Here is an 18,919-nt window from a genome sequence, read left to right on the forward strand (position 1 = left end):
GATTCTGAAAGCTACCATAGGAATGTCTTTTTCCCCCCTTTCCACTGTCTTCAGATAATGTTACTTTTAATGCAACATATGGGCATATTTTTGTTGTTGGTTATATCAGCATACACAACATTAGTGCATTAAGAGAAATTAGAATACATTTAAATGTGTAAGTAAGTGTAAATCGCAAAACCTGTTTGAACAGGATGTACACAGCGAAACTTTATCTGCAGTGTCACTGCAGACACATATTAATAGCTAAAGTCTAATGAGTGTGTTTCTGGGTGTCTGTGGGTGAACGTGCAGTGAAAAGAAGCCCTGGCCTTTTAGAAGTCCACTCGCCCAGCGCACTCCAGAGGAACTGCAGCTTTGCAGACGACATGGAGCTGGAGCCAGAGAGAGAGAATGAACTGGCCCCAGCCTCCTCAGTGTCACAGTGAGTTTACCACCATAGGATTCTGTGTTTATGTGTACGTTCGTTTTAATGACCATGACAGGGAAGGTTTTTATGCATTTTGTTTTAGGGTTGTTGTTTTTTTCCCGCTATTTGTAATTAACCTTTGAAATATGCCAAATCCCAGAGGGCTCGTGTCTCTACTGTGTAATGAGTGTGTATCAGGAAAAAAAAATCACTTGCATTTGCCGAGGCACTTGCACAGCTAGAGACTGAGAGTGATATGAGGAAATGAGTGTTAAGTAACTGCAGTGCAATGTGAGTGCACAGTAAGTGAAACAAATGGAGCGACAGTTTTGACCCGTGGGACTTCTTTCTAAACGGAGGAGTAATGATGCAGAGTGGGAAATGCATGCAGCAGCGTTGTTGGCAAAGATCACTCTGTGCTCTGCTGACTTCAAAATACGTAACCAGCTGTTCTCATAGAGCAGCGCCACATCAAATCCCATGCTGCATTGTGCCATTATAAGATACTACTCTTTGTGTTATCCATGACGAGACAACACCAAAAATATGAGAGAAAAAAAACCCTTGAAGAATGTGTTTCTCTTCACCAGGTTTGTCTTTGATTACACGCTTTGTTACATATTTAACACCAATTTGTCAGTTTTATTTTATTTATAAGACCGGAGAATAGCTCAGTTTAGTCATTGGTACAAATCGTGGTGTATAGATTCTCGCTATGGAATACTTCCCAGGAGTCATATTTCTGCAGCTGCCAGTTCTGACTTTGCAGTGCTATGTTTTGGCAAATTGATAATAATCGAGGTACTGAGACTTTCAACAAAACTGCCAAACATTTGTCCCAAACAAACGAAAATTACACACCCAGTTACCCAGAAGACGGAGCTTTTAAAGTCATAATAAAAGAAAAAAAGTGTGTGAGGCAAAAATGTAAAGCTCAATAGAAACTTTTTTGAAAATCTTTTTCACATTGCATTTTTGTTTATACCAATCACATGAAGCATTTGGAACAGGGGCGATTCTAGGATCAGAGCTTTGGGGGTGCTGAGCACCCAGAGAGCTGCCCAGCCAAGCAAGATAAACTGTACTCGTCACGATGAGACTTCTTCCCTGTCTCTGTCAGTCCCTGCATCCTTAAATGTCTCCAGTTGTCCTGAGTCCTCTCTGACTGTCTCCTTGGTGCATTTAACCCCTGTTCCTCCCTATCCTCGTCCTCTGTTGTCTTTGTTTCCGTTATCAGTCATCATAATTTTACCATCTCTGTGCAAGTCTGCAAATTTCTTTATTAAATCATAAGATTCTTAAATTCATCAAGTCTCTCTGTGCCTGGGTCCTCGTCACAAAACATGACATCACTGTTTTGTACATTTTAACACAATTGAATCCCCACATTTGTAAAAGAAAAGAAAAACCACTTTTTTAAAGTCTGTAACAAAACCATCAAATCAGATAAAGGTTATTTAAATGCTGCAAATAAAGAATGGATTGGAATAAAAAAAAAAACAACGTTTTAATATCAGTCATTTTCGACATTTCAGCATAAAAATGTCGACAGTACAAAAAGCGGAGTTCATGTGCCTTTAGACCTTTCAAAAAAGCCACAAAAAGCACTCGAGGAATGTTCAACAACCATTATTTGCTTGGGTTTCATATTTTTTAAAGCACAAATTTCTATGATGAAGACAGACTCTGTGGGCTACATTATTGATCACTACTACTAATAAATATAAGGCAGGGGTTTGAAGATACACAAAGTGTAGATTTCAGCTGTTTTTGGAAGTCTTCTCTCTGAGTTCATTACATACCTCGCAGAAGCAGACAGCAGCAAAATGAGTTTTTCCAAAGTTAAAGAATTGCATGTATTATTGCATGTAACCCACCTGTATTTACTTATATGTTATATTATCAATTATTCTCAATGTAGAGACACAGTCAGTCAGAATCCATGTCACCTTAAAAATTTTATGGATGTTTGCCCCTATTTGAAAAGTCTCCTCATAACTCATAGTGATAATAAAACCATTGGTACAATACTGATCGTAAGAGTAACTTTTTGAACTGTCAAAGCATGACAGCTAATAATAATGAATTATTCATATCAACACTTTACCGAGTTCTTTTGATTCCTCAGAGGCATCCGATGGAAGACAAAACACTGCTCAGTAGACCATTCTAAAAGAATATATGGCACTAATAGTAATCAAAATGCCTTTACTGCATTAAATAGCACATTTAGGTGCTATTTAAATAGCACTGTATATATTAAATAGCACAATCAAGTATCCCCTAACGGCTCCAAAGACATCCTTCTAATCTTGCTAAGGCTTTAATCCGTGGGATTTCATTCCACTTATCAAATTTAGGGTTGCAGGTGGGATTGGAGCCTATCCCAGCTATCATAGGGCAAAAGGCAGAGTACACTCTGGACAGGTCACCAGTCCATCTACAGGGCTGCCGCAGAGAGAGACAGACAATCATTCATTCTCACAATCATGGCTAATAGGGAATTTAGAAATTCCAATCAACCTAAACCACACGTCTTTGAGAGATGTGATGTACTCAGAAAGAACCTACACATGCATGAGGAGAACATGCAAACGCCACACAGAAACACTCCAGTCAGCTGGTGGATTTGAATTCTGATGTTGACTTAAAAAACTGCCCAACATGTTGCCTGGTGACTCCAGTGGAGTAAAGATCAAAACTTTTGCATCTGCAACACACATATATATGCAGACTAAATGATTGATGTACTCAGACCATGATAATGATCAACATTAATAAAGTTCACTGATGGCTGTTACTACAAAAAAATGAGAGTGAAAAATATGCTTACTCACTTCCTTCAAGCCCTGTAGAATCTCACTTCTCAACACATCAGGTACTTATTTTGAAGCACTGAATATCTAATGTCACCAGGACATTAAAAACTGCATTTATAAAATCACCCATTAAATCTGATAAAAGAAATGAAAAAAATGTTTGCTGACTTTCCCCAAACAGGATTTAAAAAATCTTTTTCCTTTGGGTGCGTTAAGCGTCATGTTTGTCTCAAACCACTAATGTAGCTTACTATTTGTTAAGATCTCTGTTGAACATAAAATGATCATAGTGACTTTGGTTTCTACTGAGGAAGCCTAGAATACGTAGTCCAGCACATAATCCCCTTTAAATCTGTACAGAGTTAATTACTAAGCTTGCTAATAGGTAGACTTGGATGCTTTAGATAGAGCAAGGCTAAGCTCCTCTTTTTATTCTTTGTGCTACGTAAAACAAACTGTCTCTTAATTCCAGTCTTAGATCTCCTCTTTTTAAGTTTAATAAGCTCCATTTCCAAAATATTTAACAATTTCTTTAAGGATTATAACCTTACAGATCCCTAGGATGTTCACATCACAGTGTTCATTGATGGTAGATGAAAATATTAAAGAAACATCTTTGATATTCAAATGCTTCCTTTTTTTCTGAAGAAGTCACAATTTGCCATTAGAGCTAAAAGAAATTTGTCTCACTGCCTGGCTTCTGCTTATATCACTACCACATAATCCTTTTATGATGTAAAATGGATTCTATAATAGTTCAGGAACACATTATTGACGTTTCATAGTGCTAATTTGACAAAATGTTATGAAAGCTGTATGTGAAAATCAGCCCATTGCATTGCCTCTGAAAAGTCCATTATGAGACTCTCACCTACCTTGTTATACACCGGACTTAACAAAGAACTCGCTGCGCTCCCACCTCACATACTCGCTCACTGCTTTTCCAGGGTAATGAGCCTGTTAAGTAATACCTATTTAATAATTCCCACAACATAATAATGGAGGCTAAATGCCCGACAATCACTCTAAGCTTTGTGCTAATGATTTTTCGAGAAATGTGCAGACCTTGAAAATTACCCGCCTTTGTTCTTTCTGTAACTCACCTTCATCACATTCAAAGGAAGACAAGTAATAGAGGAGAGGCTTTTGATGTAGATGGAGCAGTAATAATGAAACTTAATATTTTTGCCTATACTGATAAGAGTTCAGGTATGAAGGTTAATGTCTGCCACGTTCATTCAATTCAGTGAAAGAAGGGGTGTAAACAAGTGTAACAGGTTGAAGTCGACCAACCTTGATGCAAATGTGTTTTTCACAGACTCACAGAGTCTCACCGAAAAGCCATCCGGGTGATCCAGAGAATGCGTTATTTTGTGGCCAAGAGAAATTTCCAGGTAATTATTACAATTTTTTTTAATAGCAAAAAAGAATAATATTCACACATTGGGAAATAATTGATGTTTATGTGCTCTACTTAAAATTGCGTAACCTATCTGCATACTCTGAACACCTGCTAACAGCTTGGTTTCACTAAGCAGTATTTATTCATTTCTAACATTTCAGTAGTTATTAACTAAGTACTGTACTGTTATTTACTGTCACACTGTCACTGTGCAAACATCAAACACAACAAAAGAGATTGGGGAGCAACAATAATACACTTTGCTCCAGGGTCACAGCAAGCAGTGGTTCAGCTGAGTTTGCAAATGAGCAGTGGTTCAGCTGAGTTTGCAGATCAGCAGCATCATTATAGTAATAGGTTTTTGAATTGGATGTGGAAAAAAGATGAGTACATCTGGATATGAGTCCTATACTGTATGTTTTTTTTTCTTTTAGATGATGTTAGTAACGCTTTTATGACTTCTCTAATTCTAATCAAAAGCTCAAGCCATGAAACGCTAGCTGTGCCACAAGAAAAAGCTTGTATTGGATTGTTTCTAATGAACAAAAACTGAAGAGACAATCTCAGGATTTTTTTTATTCTGTTTCGGTTGTAAGTTAATGTGGCAGCTATGGCATTTTTGCTTTGCTTTCAAGTATAAAAAAAATTAATTCCACTTCACTTTATGTCCAGCTAACCTCTGTTCAGTGGTTTGTTTGTTTTTTGTTTTTGTACAGGCTTTGTTCTTTATCAGTCAGTCACAATAACATTTCCATGATATTAAATTAATAAAAATTACTGTGTATACAGGATTTACTTTATATCTGGTTTCTAAACCTCACCAAACATCTGTGGAAGAGAAGGAGCACTCTCTTTCTGTTCTAAACTTTTACATTTTGGGGCATAATTTAAAAAAAAAATCGTCTGGGCCTTACCAGATCTTTAAATGATTCGAATATAACTTCAGGGGGGAAAAGTGTGACATACCAAACTTTATGATTATTTATTTAACAAAGAACCAAGCCAAAGAAGAAGCCGTGGATGAGAAACTAAGTATACCTCATGATTCAGTACGCTGTAGAACCACCTTCAGCAGCAATAACTTGAAGTAATTGTTTTCTACATGACTTATCAGTCTCTCATGTCATTGTGGGGGAACTTTACAGCATTTTTTACGTCTTTACAACATTTGCAGGCATTCATTCATGCACAGCTCTCTTAAGGCCCCTTTTTTTCTCTGCAATTTCTCTGAGCATTGCACAGCCTGACCTTGGAGTGAATTTGCTGACATGTCCATTCATAGTAACTCTAGAAATTATTTTGTATGTTGTCCATGTGTGAATAATCTTTCTCCCTGTGGAACGATGGACTTAAAATTGTTTTAAAGTGGCCTTGTAACACTTCCCAGATTAATGAGCAGCAACAATTACTTATCTAAGATAAGATCGTTGCTATGGTCTTTCCTCGCTGGCTTCGTATTAACACACTGCTGAATGCTCCAGGGCAGTCATCAAACTTGCTGATGAGCAATAAGACTAGTGCACTAATGTTACCCTTTTAGTTTCTATGAAAGCAGTAAGTGTGTACTTAGATTTTCACACACTGTCTCCTGAATTTTGGCTTAGTTTTTGTTAAAGAAATAATAACAAACATGTCATGTCATGTGTTGTTGTTCACCCGAGACTTGACTTAACTAATTTATTATTTCTATGCCATGAGTAAAACCTTTCTTTTTTTACATAAGTTTCTTTGACAGAATAATTTTCTAAAGAATATCCAGTTTCTGGCATGTAAAGACATTCGTACGGGTTTGATCCTGACAAGACATTTGTAATAAAAGAGATGACGTTTTGATTAAACAATCTGAAACTCTCTGTTGTAGCAAGCTCGTAAACCGTATGATGTGCGAGATGTGATTGAACAGTACTCCCAGGGTCACCTCAATCTCATGGTGCGCATCAAGGAGCTTCAGAGACGGTAAATGGTTTAAATAAGATGAGCTTCATGTGAATTATATCCCCTGAGTACAGCATGGATATATGTGTACAATACTGTCAAAGGCAAAGAGATAAATTTTTAAAAAAAAGAATGGAGAAGATCTAGGAAGATGAAAGGGGAAGTAGAGAGAGTGTGTAAATATTCCTCTAACTTAAGGCTCCCATTGTTTCCCCCAGACTGGACCAGTCTTTAGGGAAGATAACTTTGTTCCAGACAGGTTCAGGTAATGAATCACTCCACTGACTTCTCGAAATACATTACAGCAGCTATGGTACAAACCACAGACCTAATCCTTCTGTCTTGTTATTTACTTGACTGTTGTCTGCCTCTGAAGACCGAGCCAAAGACAAAGGCAACAACTCTATCGGATCCAGACTCAACAGGATGGAGGACAAGGTGGGATTTGTGCAACCTCAGTGGAAAAATACAGTAACACTCACAAGCCTTGTAGAGTTTGAGATTCTTTCTTTTCTTTGTACAAGAGAAAAGTCAAATATTTAATTCCGTCTCCATTTATCTTGCACTATAATTTGAGCTTTTATAGCCGTTCACAAGGGTTATCCCAAGAGGATGTTTACAATGACAATTTACAATTCAGTGAACCCTTGAAAATAAACTGCATTTGGGAGTTTTCTGGGTAATGCAACAAGAGCTGCCTTTGTTTACTGTAATGTAACATGAGCCACTATGTATGTGTGCACATGTGGCCTCGTTTTTGTTGATTCAAATATAAAACTTTAAGAGCCTGTTCCAGTTCTGTGGCATAAAAAGAGGAACTGTTTGCTTTCATGTATTTCAAAGATGCATCAAAAAAAAAGAAAAGAAAAAGGAACACAAAGTGCAATTCCCTCCCTGAGTTTTTATATACATCTGTGATTTTTTTCTCTTTGTTATTTGTGATTGGATGAAAAAAAGATCAAACTGCGTCTAAAGCTTTTAAAGAATTTTCATCTCATAATCCTGTAATAAACATCACTTTAGTTTGTGTTTCATAACTGACCATGAAAACTACAATCATTAAAATAATTGGCCCAAACTAAAGATGCTGTTTGTGCCACACGGGTTAATTAAAACTTTATGAACAACGTAACCGTAGCTCCTTCGTTTAACAAGTAAACAAACCTAATTTAATTTTAATTACTAAGAGGCACTGTTGGTGTCATAGCTGTCACTTAAATGAATATTTGATTGAACTCTTACAGATAACACACATGGACCAGACTTTGAATCGCATTGTGGAGTCCCTCGCATATCTGCTGGAACAGAAGGATGCTGGTGGCGACGGTGGGGGCGGGTCAAGGCTCGGACCGACCTGTAAAGTCCTCCCCAGCCAGGACAGCCTGCCAAGCTATGACCAGCTATCTTCACCCTCTTTGTATGCCTCCTCCAACACCGCCAGCACAGTGGTCTGCCCCAACCCGCCCCCGAGCACCACTGGCAGTCAGGATGAGAGCTGATGAAACCAATAAGCAAACACCAAGTTTTTCTTCTTTTAGTATAATATAAGATATTTATGATGAATGTCCCAGCAGACCATGGGGAATATGGACATCTGTGAGAGAAAAACAATAATTCAACACTGCAATATCTCTTAAAGATTGCTATTAGATCTTTGTAATTGCCAGGTTTGAGTATTGTACTTAACATTTATTCAGGTTAATGCCAAAAACCCTGCAACTTCAACCTCCATTCTTCCTGTTTAGCATATGCATATGTAGAAATTATAATAATTTGCAGTAACTTTATTACTCTTAGGGGCCTTACATTTCTATATATCACTTGAAAATCCCAAATGAAAGGCTGTTTTCACTGTTTTCCACTTTTTCACTTTTTTGTTAATGTGAAGATTTCCTTTCTCTTTTGACAATAAAATAATGCAGTAATCATAATCATGCCTGTGTGATGTGAAGCAAAAAACTTTCAATGGTTCATGTTTTTATGAGCCAATCCTGTTACAGTCTGAGTTACTTTTTTTCTCAAGCATTATCCTGCAATAGCATATGATTTATTTCAGTAAATCATTTGATTAGGTAGAGGATCAACAGGGGGTTCTCACCCCCTTGGGGGACACACCCCTAGGACTTAAATATGGGGCTCTCCACCCTTTGACCTTATAACTGAAGAAGCTTCTTGAATGAGAGGTCAAACATCTTCAAGCAACTTGAAGAAGTCCAGACGCTTTTCTTTCCAAGCTCTTTAGACTATGTCAGTAGTCTCTCTTCCCCCCAGTGGATGGTAATGGTACTTCAGGTGGGCTGTTGTTGAAAGTGAATTTGTATGCTATGATATGATATGATTACTTTTCTGGCTGATTTCTGATCCTGAATTTGCCTTATATATCCATAATAATGGGGGAAAGTATGTAGAAAGAAAGGGGCTATGACGTGTCATAAGCAATGAGCTAAATTGCAACTAAGGAAAAACATGACCTTTGGCTTATATTATGACCAAAGCTCTAATGAGAGGTTTGGGTGAGCCACAGAAAACATCCAGGTTTCTGAACTGATCATGGGAGTCTTAAATTTAGGAAGTGCTGATTTACATTGTAGCTGACCTTTTTACAGACTTTTTAATCTGCATTAGTTTTTTAATCCGTAAAAGCTTAAGGTGCATATATTGCTTTAGAATCAATTATTATATTATTTTAATTACTATATTGATTACTGAAATTTCAAAGCAAGATCGAATTATTGAGAAAGAAAAATGCAAATAAACTTCCCAAATCTGGAATAAATAAAATATCTTAAAGTCATCACTACCAAGCCTTCTTTGAAATAATACATTAAACTGCATTCATCTTTGAGATTGTTCTTATACATTAATAGGTTTTACTTAAATATATGCCATTATTTACTATACAGTTTCAGTTACTATTTGTTGTTTAGCACAACTTTTACGTAGCAATAAAAGATTGAACTAATTATTACTGAGTGTCTATGTATTGAGTCTGCTGGCCTCGAGCAATCTCTCACTAAAACCAGTGAGATAAATATTTGAGTTACAGAAAGACATTTTTCTTTTGTAATAGGTATTTTGAAGGAAAAGCAAACAAAAAAAGTCAGTATTTCACACTAAAAATGAAAGCAAATAATCCAACTAAGAGTCCTTGTCTTGAATGTCTGGAGCACCGTTCAAGTCACTGCTTCCACAAGTATTTTGCATCACTCATGTTTTAACACAATGAGGTGGAGCTGTGTGTCGTGTCCTCGCCAGCTTATTGAAACAGTCAAAAGCATGGCTAATACCATGCTCTTTAGACAGCTGACCTTTGAGCGGCAGATGGTGACCTTTTCCCTGCTGACCATCCGTGGGGTGTCCAGGCATTCCTTCATACAAGTACCCATGTGGAGAAAGGGCCCAAATGACCATCTGCCTCTGGTGTGGACAACAATGGGCTGCACCCTCCTAAAGTGTGCTGAGGGTGCTTGGCCTTTGTGGCGATCAGGAAGAGGGTGAGGGGAGAGTTTCATTACAGGGAGGGCGTGGATTGTTTGGGATATTGGAGTAATCTGCGTTATAAACAATCAAACAATACAGAAAGTCATTATGTCCTAAAGCTACAATGAACTGATTTTTTTTCATGTTTCTTTAGCATCTGCTTAGGTGAGGCAATTTGTAAGGCACATTTCATACAGAAAGAAAAAAGAAATAAAACACTAACATGCTAATTTTGCCAGCAGTTTGCTTCGCATCAAAGGATACAATTTCCTCAGATTGTATTTGTTGAGTGATCAAACACAAGTGGAAGTCCTAATGCGTGTCTTTTCTGCAATTTCTTCTACTTTGGACAATTTAATGAAATCCCAATCAGCCAAAAACAAAGCAGTACTCTTTGCAGGATGCTTTTTGTTTTTTGTTTGTTTGTTTTTTAATCAACCTATGGGTCATTATGAAGGAACAGTTCTTATTCTCTCAGCAAAATCACTCTAGAATTGCATGAAACAATCATTGCAGGCTTGTTAGTGACAGTTAAATTCACAGATAATGTACTGATGCTTGTAATGCTTCTCTTTCAGGAATGTAATTACTGCTGGAGTTGGAAACCTGGGAATCCTCTATCCTATGGGAACCTATGGACCCATGGGACAGTTTGCTATTTATTTTTGACACGTTTATTTGAAAAATAAATCCACTGGAACAAAGTGAATGATCATTTGTCTCCCATTCAGAAATAACACAGTTAGCAACGTCACCGAGCCTTTTAAAAGTGTTATTGTCTTTCTTTTTTCTTTCTTGTGTAGCAAGTATGAACAGGTGGCCTTTGGGAAAGTGACATTTGAGCAATCGTAAGGCAAAGTAAGAATAAGCGTAAGTGGTATTGCTTCAGGCACTTGTCAAGGATGATAGCAACTTTGACTATGAACAGGGACTAAGTGAAAATAGAAAAGCCGAGGGAAGACCTGGGGGTGGGGGGGTCGAGGAGTGCCAAAGGCTGATTTGCAGGTGAAATAGATGGCACACTCTGCTTTGTTGCTATTATCCTGCTCTCAGGCCAGATGGCCTCTTGAAGTTCTTTAGAGCTGAAACCCCAACACTGCAGGAGTGCACATACTTATGCGGGATTTGGCTTTTCTAATGGGCTAATTTGGCAATTACAGTTTATATTAATGGATATAATTTAAAGCCTGACGGCACATTTCTTACAATTGTGATTATGAAATATCTCATAATAGAACCCAGAAAATGCAATTACTCTGAAACAATTTTCTTCTTTGAATTGCTAAACTTACAACCCGAATAGTTTTTTTTTCTTCTATGACTTCAGAGAGAGAGCGAAAGAGAGAGACTTATTAACCTACTCATCTGTGTCTGCTGCAAAGACAGCAAAAAAACACTAAAGATGTACTCTCTCATAAGACTGCAGTCATATTGAAAAACCAATAATTTAGAAATCTGTTCACCAAAGGGCACGGCTATAAATAGATGAACATTTTAGTGTAAGAAAAAGCAGTCTCGGTGTCTTGCATATAAAGACAAGACTGACAACACGTTTGACAGCCGGAGGATAAAAAGATTAAGCTCTATTCAGTGTCAGCAAACTGTCACAGTGCAAAATGTGGTGGACATTGTTTTGGATATTACCAATCTGTAGTTTTTACATTGTGTATTATTGATGTGCTGCAGTTCTCAATGTATGTCTTAGACAAGTATAGATCTGTAAAGTATTGACTGGCAATCATGCATGAGCTTCTGAATGGCTATGTCTGATTTTATCAAAGAAAGAGTTTTTAGAGATAAAATTCACATTAAAAAGGTTTGATATAGGAGATGAAAATGAAACTATCACAAATTTGTTACTTTACACGAAAAGTTTCCTGGTGTTAAAAAAAAGTCAACAGGCATAAAATGTAATGATCAATAATCACAGTTTATTAAAACTGTAATATGCACAGAAATGTGCTACATATTCATTTTATATAACAATAATGACCTAACAAAATAGTGCTTTTTTTAGAACAAGTTAGATTAGCAGCACGAGTGTATAACAGATTTTTTTAAATGCCAGTGAAGAACATTCATAACATCCATAAATAGAATAAATATTCTAATAAGAGATGCAATCTAAAAAAACAAACAAAAAAACTGCTAAAGAAAAAAAAAGAATAAATAAAATCCACCAACATACAATAAAATAAAATAAAATAATTTGTTGTGGGGATCAAGTCCATGAAAACAAATAGTCATTTTCAGCTGCATGTTCATCTTAAAGTCTTGCGCAGAGCTGCTTCATTAGAACCGACGTGAAAATGATTCGGGATGCTCTTGGCTCTTGTTGTTGTCCTCCTTCTCTTTGCGAAATAATCTGAAAATCGGAGCGCGAGATTGGTCAATATCTTGGCATTACATTTGTCGATAAGCCAACAAACAAAAGCCAACGGGACTCATTTTCCTGTACCTGTGATCCGTGCATTGTCTTTGAGACTGGCTGCCGGTTTGGAGAGCCTGTGGAGCATCTCTTCAGTGGGACTCTTGCGCTTGTTGGTGATGTTGGAGCAGTTCTCCTGGTCGGTCCCTGCGCCGTCTTCGCCGTCGCTCGGCCTGTCCCCACCTGAACGGTGGGCAGCGTCCTTCGGCCGTGCGGCTTCCTCCCACTGAAACCGGCCGGGCAGCGGGGTTTCACACTCGAAGTTAAAATTCCAGCGCCGCCTGTCCTGCTCAATGATCTCCTTAAGCTTCAGCTTCAAGTCCCGGCGCAGCTGGCTGTGGTCCACCGGGCCAAACAAGCTCCTGCAAACAGACTCCCTGCGCCTGGTGGGCTCCATCCTTCAAATGGTTAAGTTTTTGGTGGAGATAGTGGTGGTGCACTCTGCTCTGCTCGATACTTGACTGCAGGTTGATTTAAAGGCTGCAGGGCGCAAAACTTTTTTGTTTGTACACAATGACAAGACCTCTGATTGGCTGTTGGAGAGGGACAGCTGTGGTGTGGGGGTTGCTGGTGGTGATCCAATCATTGTGTGACGAACTCAGCTGAAACACTGGATAAAAGCTCCTGATTGTGTTTGTTAGTCTGTCCTGTCTAGTGGTCACAGAAGAATTTCTTCTTACTCAGCATAATCCAGTTCAGTTATGTTTTATTTATTTTGAATCACAACAAAAGTTACCTCAACGCACTTTAAATTTTAAGGTAAAGACCTCACAATAAAACAGAGAAAAGCCTAACCATCAGATGACCCCCTATGAAAAAGCACTTGGTGACAGGAAAAACTCCCTTTTAACAGCAAGAAACCTGCAGCAGATCCAGGCTCAGGAAACCGATCATACTGTGGAAGAGAACAACAATAAATTTATTAAAATATGAGACCTCTTGCCTCAGTGAGATTTACCTACCTTTATACATGTGAAATAAAATTTTTTAAAATTAATAATAACTAGTGATTAAATGCAAACTGGTGTATAAACACATAGAGACTGAAGAAAAACACTCAGTGAATCACAGGAAGTCTCCAGCAGCCTACACCTATTTTAGTGTAACTAAGACATTGAGGATCACCTTAGCCAGTCTGATCTATAAGCTTTATAAATAAAAAATATTAAAAATTAAAAGAAGAAAAGCTTAGAGCTTAATCTTAAAAGTAGAGAGGGTGTCTGTCTCCCAAATCCAAACTGGGAGCTGGCTCCAATGAGGGGGGGCAAGCTGAAGTCTCTGCCTCAAGTTCTACTTTTAAATACCCTAGGATGCCCCAGCATGAATGCACACAAGCACATTTATAACCCATGCATGGCTGCAAACTGTCAAGAAGTACAAACCAACACTAAATTGTTTGCAATTATTTCTGTTTATAAAATGTTTTTGTTTGTCACACCAGATGGCAAAATGCAGTTCAGTCCCCACGAGCTGTGATTAAGTGGTCTGTGAAGCTAAGTTGGGAGACTAGCTTGAAGGAGATTTTAAATTTAAATCAGGTACGGTTTTGCTTTTTTGCAGGCCTATTCTAAGACTGAATGTAAAAAGATGGCGGTAGCCACATGTTTGGTGACAAGGAGCACACAATAAAACAATAAAACACTCAGCCTCAAGCTGAGTGTTTTATTGTCGGTATCTTGATGTCTTGAAAGCAGAACTGATGAGTTGGGGGTTGATCTGACAGTGAAACCTCATGTTAGTAACAAGCTTGGCCTACCGTGAATTACACCCTGCCATCCTTCGTCAAAAAAGAGAACATTATCTTGTTATTTCTTTAGCTGACATTAGAAAAACAGGAACTTTTCTCTCATGTAATTGTTTATCTAATAGTTAATTACTTTAGTGTAGTATGAATGGCTGGGGGGGGGGGGGGGGGGGGTAGTGAGGGGCAGTCTTTATCAATTGGAAACGTTGGAAAACTTATACAAATACAGTTACATTTCTGAAAACTATGCACTCCTTCACATTTTCTGAAGCTGTCCAGGGGACTGGATTAGAGTCTTTGCTAAACTGGGGGCAGCATTCTGGCTCCCAGGCCTTGTATTTGACCCCCCTGCCTGGGGCTCTGCTTTTCTCATGGACATTATCTATTCTGCTTTCCTGGGTGTTCAGCTAGTCTGTTCTTTACATCACTTTCACTTTCCCAGTACTGACATCACTGCCTGCCTCCTCCCCGTCTCCGCCTCATCCGAGTTGGTCAGAGCTACATCAATCTTCAGCTTCCAGCTTCATCTTCACCACCACCAGTGTCTAGACTCGGAAGAGTCCTGTCCTAAATCCTATCACCACTGGGATTCTGTTCTTCCATGATGGATTATCAGAGTCTGATCACTAAATGTGTTAATTTATTTCTTTTTCTCAATAAATCATGTCCAGTTCTTCCGAATGATCTCTCCTCATTGAACCTCTTTCAGAAGCCTGAGGAGGCACTTCTGTTTTGGCTTTACTTTTCAGAAAATGGAGCCCATGCTCATTTTTAATATGCAACCTGTACTTGAGTTAGTTGTATTGCATTAGTTGTATTTTGGTGAGAAATCTTCACAAATACACTTCAAGTGGACCAGTAAGAGAGGACCACACATGTAATTTCCTGTTCACTCAGGAACTCTGCTAGAGAAACTGTGGGTAATGGACCTTGCACTGCAAGATCAGAATAGTAATGATAAAGAAGGAACGATTCGCACTCCTCATATGACTTTTCCCGATCAGTCTGGTGACCTTTGAGCCCCTCTTCTCTAAACTTGAGTCTGCCACTGACCGGTAGGCATTTTGAGTTACACCTCTGATAAACTGAAGCAAGTGAGCACAATACAGAGCACCAAAATGAAGGAAATACACTGAACCTTCGTGTCCATTCGTTTTATATACAACACACACCATTCACTGACCATGTCAAACATGTGGAAAGTTTCCATATGGAAATGTTAAGCCTATAATTCTTAAGCTGTCCAAGAACATTGCCCTGCAGTGTAGAGAAACTAGACACAAGGCTGTTCCATTTTGCAAGTAAAGGTGTGGTCCAGATGAGGGTGATGTGCAACGGCTGACCAACATGCAAAGTGATGGTGCACGCCAGTGTCTGGGATTGGCTGGAGGGAGGGCCCCACCTTTGCGCTACTTCCTAATAGCCCAGGAGGTTCACCTGAGGCTTGTGGAAGGACACCCGCTGAGCTCTCACAGGTGTGGTTCTGCAGGGGAACAAGAGGGGAACATCTATTTCAGCCATGCAGGAGGGACAAGACACACCTCTGGTGAGTATCTAAATTGCAGCTCATTTCTTTTCTCTTCTTCTTCCTTTTGTTGTCTTTTTTTGTCTGAAAAGCATCATCTCACACACGTTAAGACATGTAATGATGACCACTGGATCACCATTGTGTGTCTGTGTGTGTGTCTCAAGCTACATTAAGATACACTAGTTAATAATAAAGTAGATAATTAAGGTTTTAAAGTCAAACAACAGATCAGAGAACAAAAAGTTAAAATAGCTCAAATTTGAATCTTCAGATTTTACATTTTAGGTTTTTTTTTAAAAACAGAATATATTTATTAGCCATTCACCAAATCACTAAACTTGGTGAAATGGCAAAGTGTGAGGAAAAAAGGTGCTAAAAATATTGCTTATGGAACATTATTGTTAGTTTAAATGACAACAAATGCATAAGCATTTAAAAGAGGCCCCACATATGAGCCCTAACAAAGTTCATTTAAATACTAGACTTCAAGCTAGAAGTGCGTGTGTGTGTGTGTGTGTGTGTGTGTGTGTGTGTGTGTGTGTGTGTGTGTGTGTGTGTGTGTGTGTGTGTGTGCATGGAAGAGTGTGTGTGTCCTTGAGATACCCACTCCAGCACACATACACACAGCTGCTTGTCCTTTCCTCTACCTTTGCATGTAAATCGTCCTGTTTGCATGCCCAGTAGTCTTCTCCCTCCCAGACCCAGACCTGTAGTCAAATAAAAGCCTCCACAACAAGCTGCTCTCTCCCATTAAAACAGATGGCTGAACACAAATTGACTCGCCGCCTGTATATTAACCATTGAACCACAGTTGCTTTAAAATGCATGTTCTTTACTCAAAGTAAATGGGGAGGCTACTGCTGTCGGTCACAGGAATTTGCACTACTATTATTTTTTTGTTTGTTTTAATCGTCTTTCACAAAGCTGCTCAAGCGCCCATGCAAATAAGGCTGGCTGATAAAAGTGTCTGTTTACTGAGGCAAATGGGTAATCTTATCAATATTAAATGAGCCTTCTTTCTGAGCTCAGTGTATTTTGGTTCCTATGAAAAGACTCATCCCGAGATAAACTGAACTGTAAAACAATAGCTCCGTATAAAGAAGGTCACGATGTCAAAAGCAGATCCCCTCCCCATTTTTCTCAAGGTTCTTTCCAGGTTAGGTTGTTCCAGGTGCCTTAAAGAATTTGCCACAATTTTTTCTGCTGATTTATGCTGTCTTAGTTGCATATTCCTCTTCATATAATCCCAGACTGACTCCATGATGCTAAGATCAGGGCTCTGTGTCTACCATGCCATCTGTCGCAAGACTCCTTGTTCTTCTAGCTCAAAACAGTCTGTTATGAGGCTTTAAGTATGTTTGGTGCTGTTGTAATGCTGCACAATAAATGCTGGTCTGATCTGATGCATTGACTGATGTACACAGTCCTAAATATCTAAAGCACCTAAAATTTTGCACAGGGCTAGCAAATGTCCTCATTTCACAACTTATAAGGGGGCTTACATTTAGAGGTTCAGATGCATGTCTGTTTCCCTGCTTCGTGCATACCAGCAAAAAAGAGGGTTTTGTGCATTTGTAGTTCAAACATGGGGCACGAAGCACTTTGCATATGAAGCGAGAATGAAAATTCTGCCAGCTTTGCATTGACCACATGTACTTCTAAGAAGCTTTCCGTCTGTAGAGCCAGCGGTGAGTGAGTCATAATGGATTTATCGTTAAAGCGACCTAATATCTGGGTATTCATTTGTTTACAGGGGACGCTGCAACCACAGACGCGATGCCTGCAATGTGGGGACACGCTGGAGTGGTCAGAGGAACATGGGTGTGTGTGTTTGTGTGTGCAGCACTCTGAAACAAGAGAAACTTTTTTTTTCTTCTACAGTAGAATTATCGGCTCTGACAGAAGCTTTTTTCTCAAACGAGTGTTCAGAAGCATTCGTGATGAGGACGTCATCATCAGAGCAGCTGAAAAGGCCAACGCTTAAGAGGCCTCACGGGCAAGAGTGCCACAGGATGAAACCATTTGCACTGGACTAACAAACATTAACTAAATCCAAGTACAGTTTTCTTTTTAAATTATTCATGAGAGCCGGTCCATTCCTGGCTGTGGAGAAATGAATGCTTTCTCCGATATTAAATAAGAAGAAAAGCACAGAGCTACATTTTTCATTTAGCTAATACTGGACGAAGCAGATAAACCATAAAGCATTTAAATCATCTAAATGAGTTCATTTAATGAAATAACCTCCCAATTTTTTATTCCATCTATGCATCTTGATCAAATTAAAAAAAAATGGTACTGCAGGAAGCTTCAACCCTGTCTGGAAATATTAGGCTTCTACTCAAGTGAAAATTAAAGTGAGAGTTAATGGAATAGCATTAATTACTGATTTCAGTCCACTTATGTTAAAAAAAAAAAAAAAAGGAAAAATGCTATGGGGTGGCTGTAGCTCAGGTGGTAGAGCAGGTCACCTCGGAAGGTTGGTGGTTCGATTCCTGGCTTCCCCTAGTCTGCATGCCAAATATCCTTGGGCAAGATACTAACCCCAAATTGCTCTCCGATGCATCCATCGGAGTATGAATGTGTGTGAATGTTAGCTAAAGAAAAAAAAAAGCACTTAGACAAATGTGCTTGTGTAAATGGGTGAATGCACAAGTTGTATAAAGCGCTTTGAGTGCTCAGAAGAGTAGAAAAGCACTATATAAGAACCAGTCCATTTACCATATGGGAAAGAAAACAAAAAGAGTGTATGTTAGGGATATTTAAAATATCGTTAATAATCAATTCAATGTACAAAAAAATAGAAATGAGTGTGGTACATATGGAGAATTTCCATAATATAATATTATGTCTGATCAGAATCGGAATCATTGTTATTTGGCAAAGTTTGTGCATACAAACATGGAATGCATACAAAAAGAAAGAAAGAAATAGGCAATATATATAAATATGCAAATATACACAAGAAAACCACAAGTTGCAGAAAGTCTTTAGAAACTATACAAAATGCAGCAAACTACAAATGGGCAGCAATGATAAATATAAATAGGCTGAACACAGTGCAACCTGGATGAATCTTAGATATGAATTTTAATAGTGCTTTAATGTCAACGTTAAGGTGTTTTTGTTGAACTTTGACAAGCTTTTTTTTATATTAAAAAAATACATAAACAC

General features: G+C 38.4%; 2 protein-coding genes across 4 annotated transcripts in view; one reads left to right on the forward strand and one right to left on the reverse strand.

Moving 5' to 3' along the window:
- kcnq1.1 (potassium voltage-gated channel, KQT-like subfamily, member 1.1) overlaps positions 1-8,686 on the forward strand; it is a 50,445-nt gene extending 41,759 nt beyond the window's left edge. For 2 of the 3 annotated variants that reach the window (XM_085407467.1, XM_085407483.1), the window contains 6 exons: positions 295-424; positions 4,547-4,622; positions 6,492-6,586; positions 6,784-6,830; positions 6,942-7,003; positions 7,810-8,686. In XM_085407467.1, the coding sequence (XP_085263593.1) occupies positions 295-424; positions 4,547-4,622; positions 6,492-6,586; positions 6,784-6,830; positions 6,942-7,003; positions 7,810-8,064 (665 nt within the window). In that variant the 3' untranslated portion in view covers positions 8,065-8,686. The remainder of the gene's footprint in view (positions 1-294; positions 425-4,546; positions 4,623-6,491; positions 6,587-6,783; positions 6,831-6,941; positions 7,004-7,809) is intronic. The other variant, XM_085407474.1, reaches the window with a different exon arrangement.
- Positions 8,687-11,959: 3,273 nt separating this feature from the next.
- Positions 11,960-12,944, reverse strand: cdkn1ca (cyclin dependent kinase inhibitor 1Ca). Its single transcript, XM_085412053.1, has 2 exons — positions 12,504-12,944; positions 11,960-12,410 (listed from the first exon to the last, which is right to left on the reverse strand). Exons 1-2 carry the CDS (start codon positions 12,868-12,870, stop codon positions 12,307-12,309), a joined length of 471 nt encoding a protein of 156 aa, XP_085268179.1. The 5' UTR covers positions 12,871-12,944; the 3' UTR covers positions 11,960-12,306.
- Between the last annotated feature and the right edge of the window lie 5,975 nt (positions 12,945-18,919).

Source organism: Rhamphochromis longiceps, linkage group LG1, assembly GCF_057381845.1.
Source record: "Rhamphochromis longiceps isolate RC_006_pf linkage group LG1, R_longiceps_female_GT1.1, whole genome shotgun sequence".
In the NCBI taxonomy this organism is placed as follows: Eukaryota; Metazoa; Chordata; class Actinopteri; order Cichliformes; family Cichlidae; genus Rhamphochromis; species Rhamphochromis longiceps.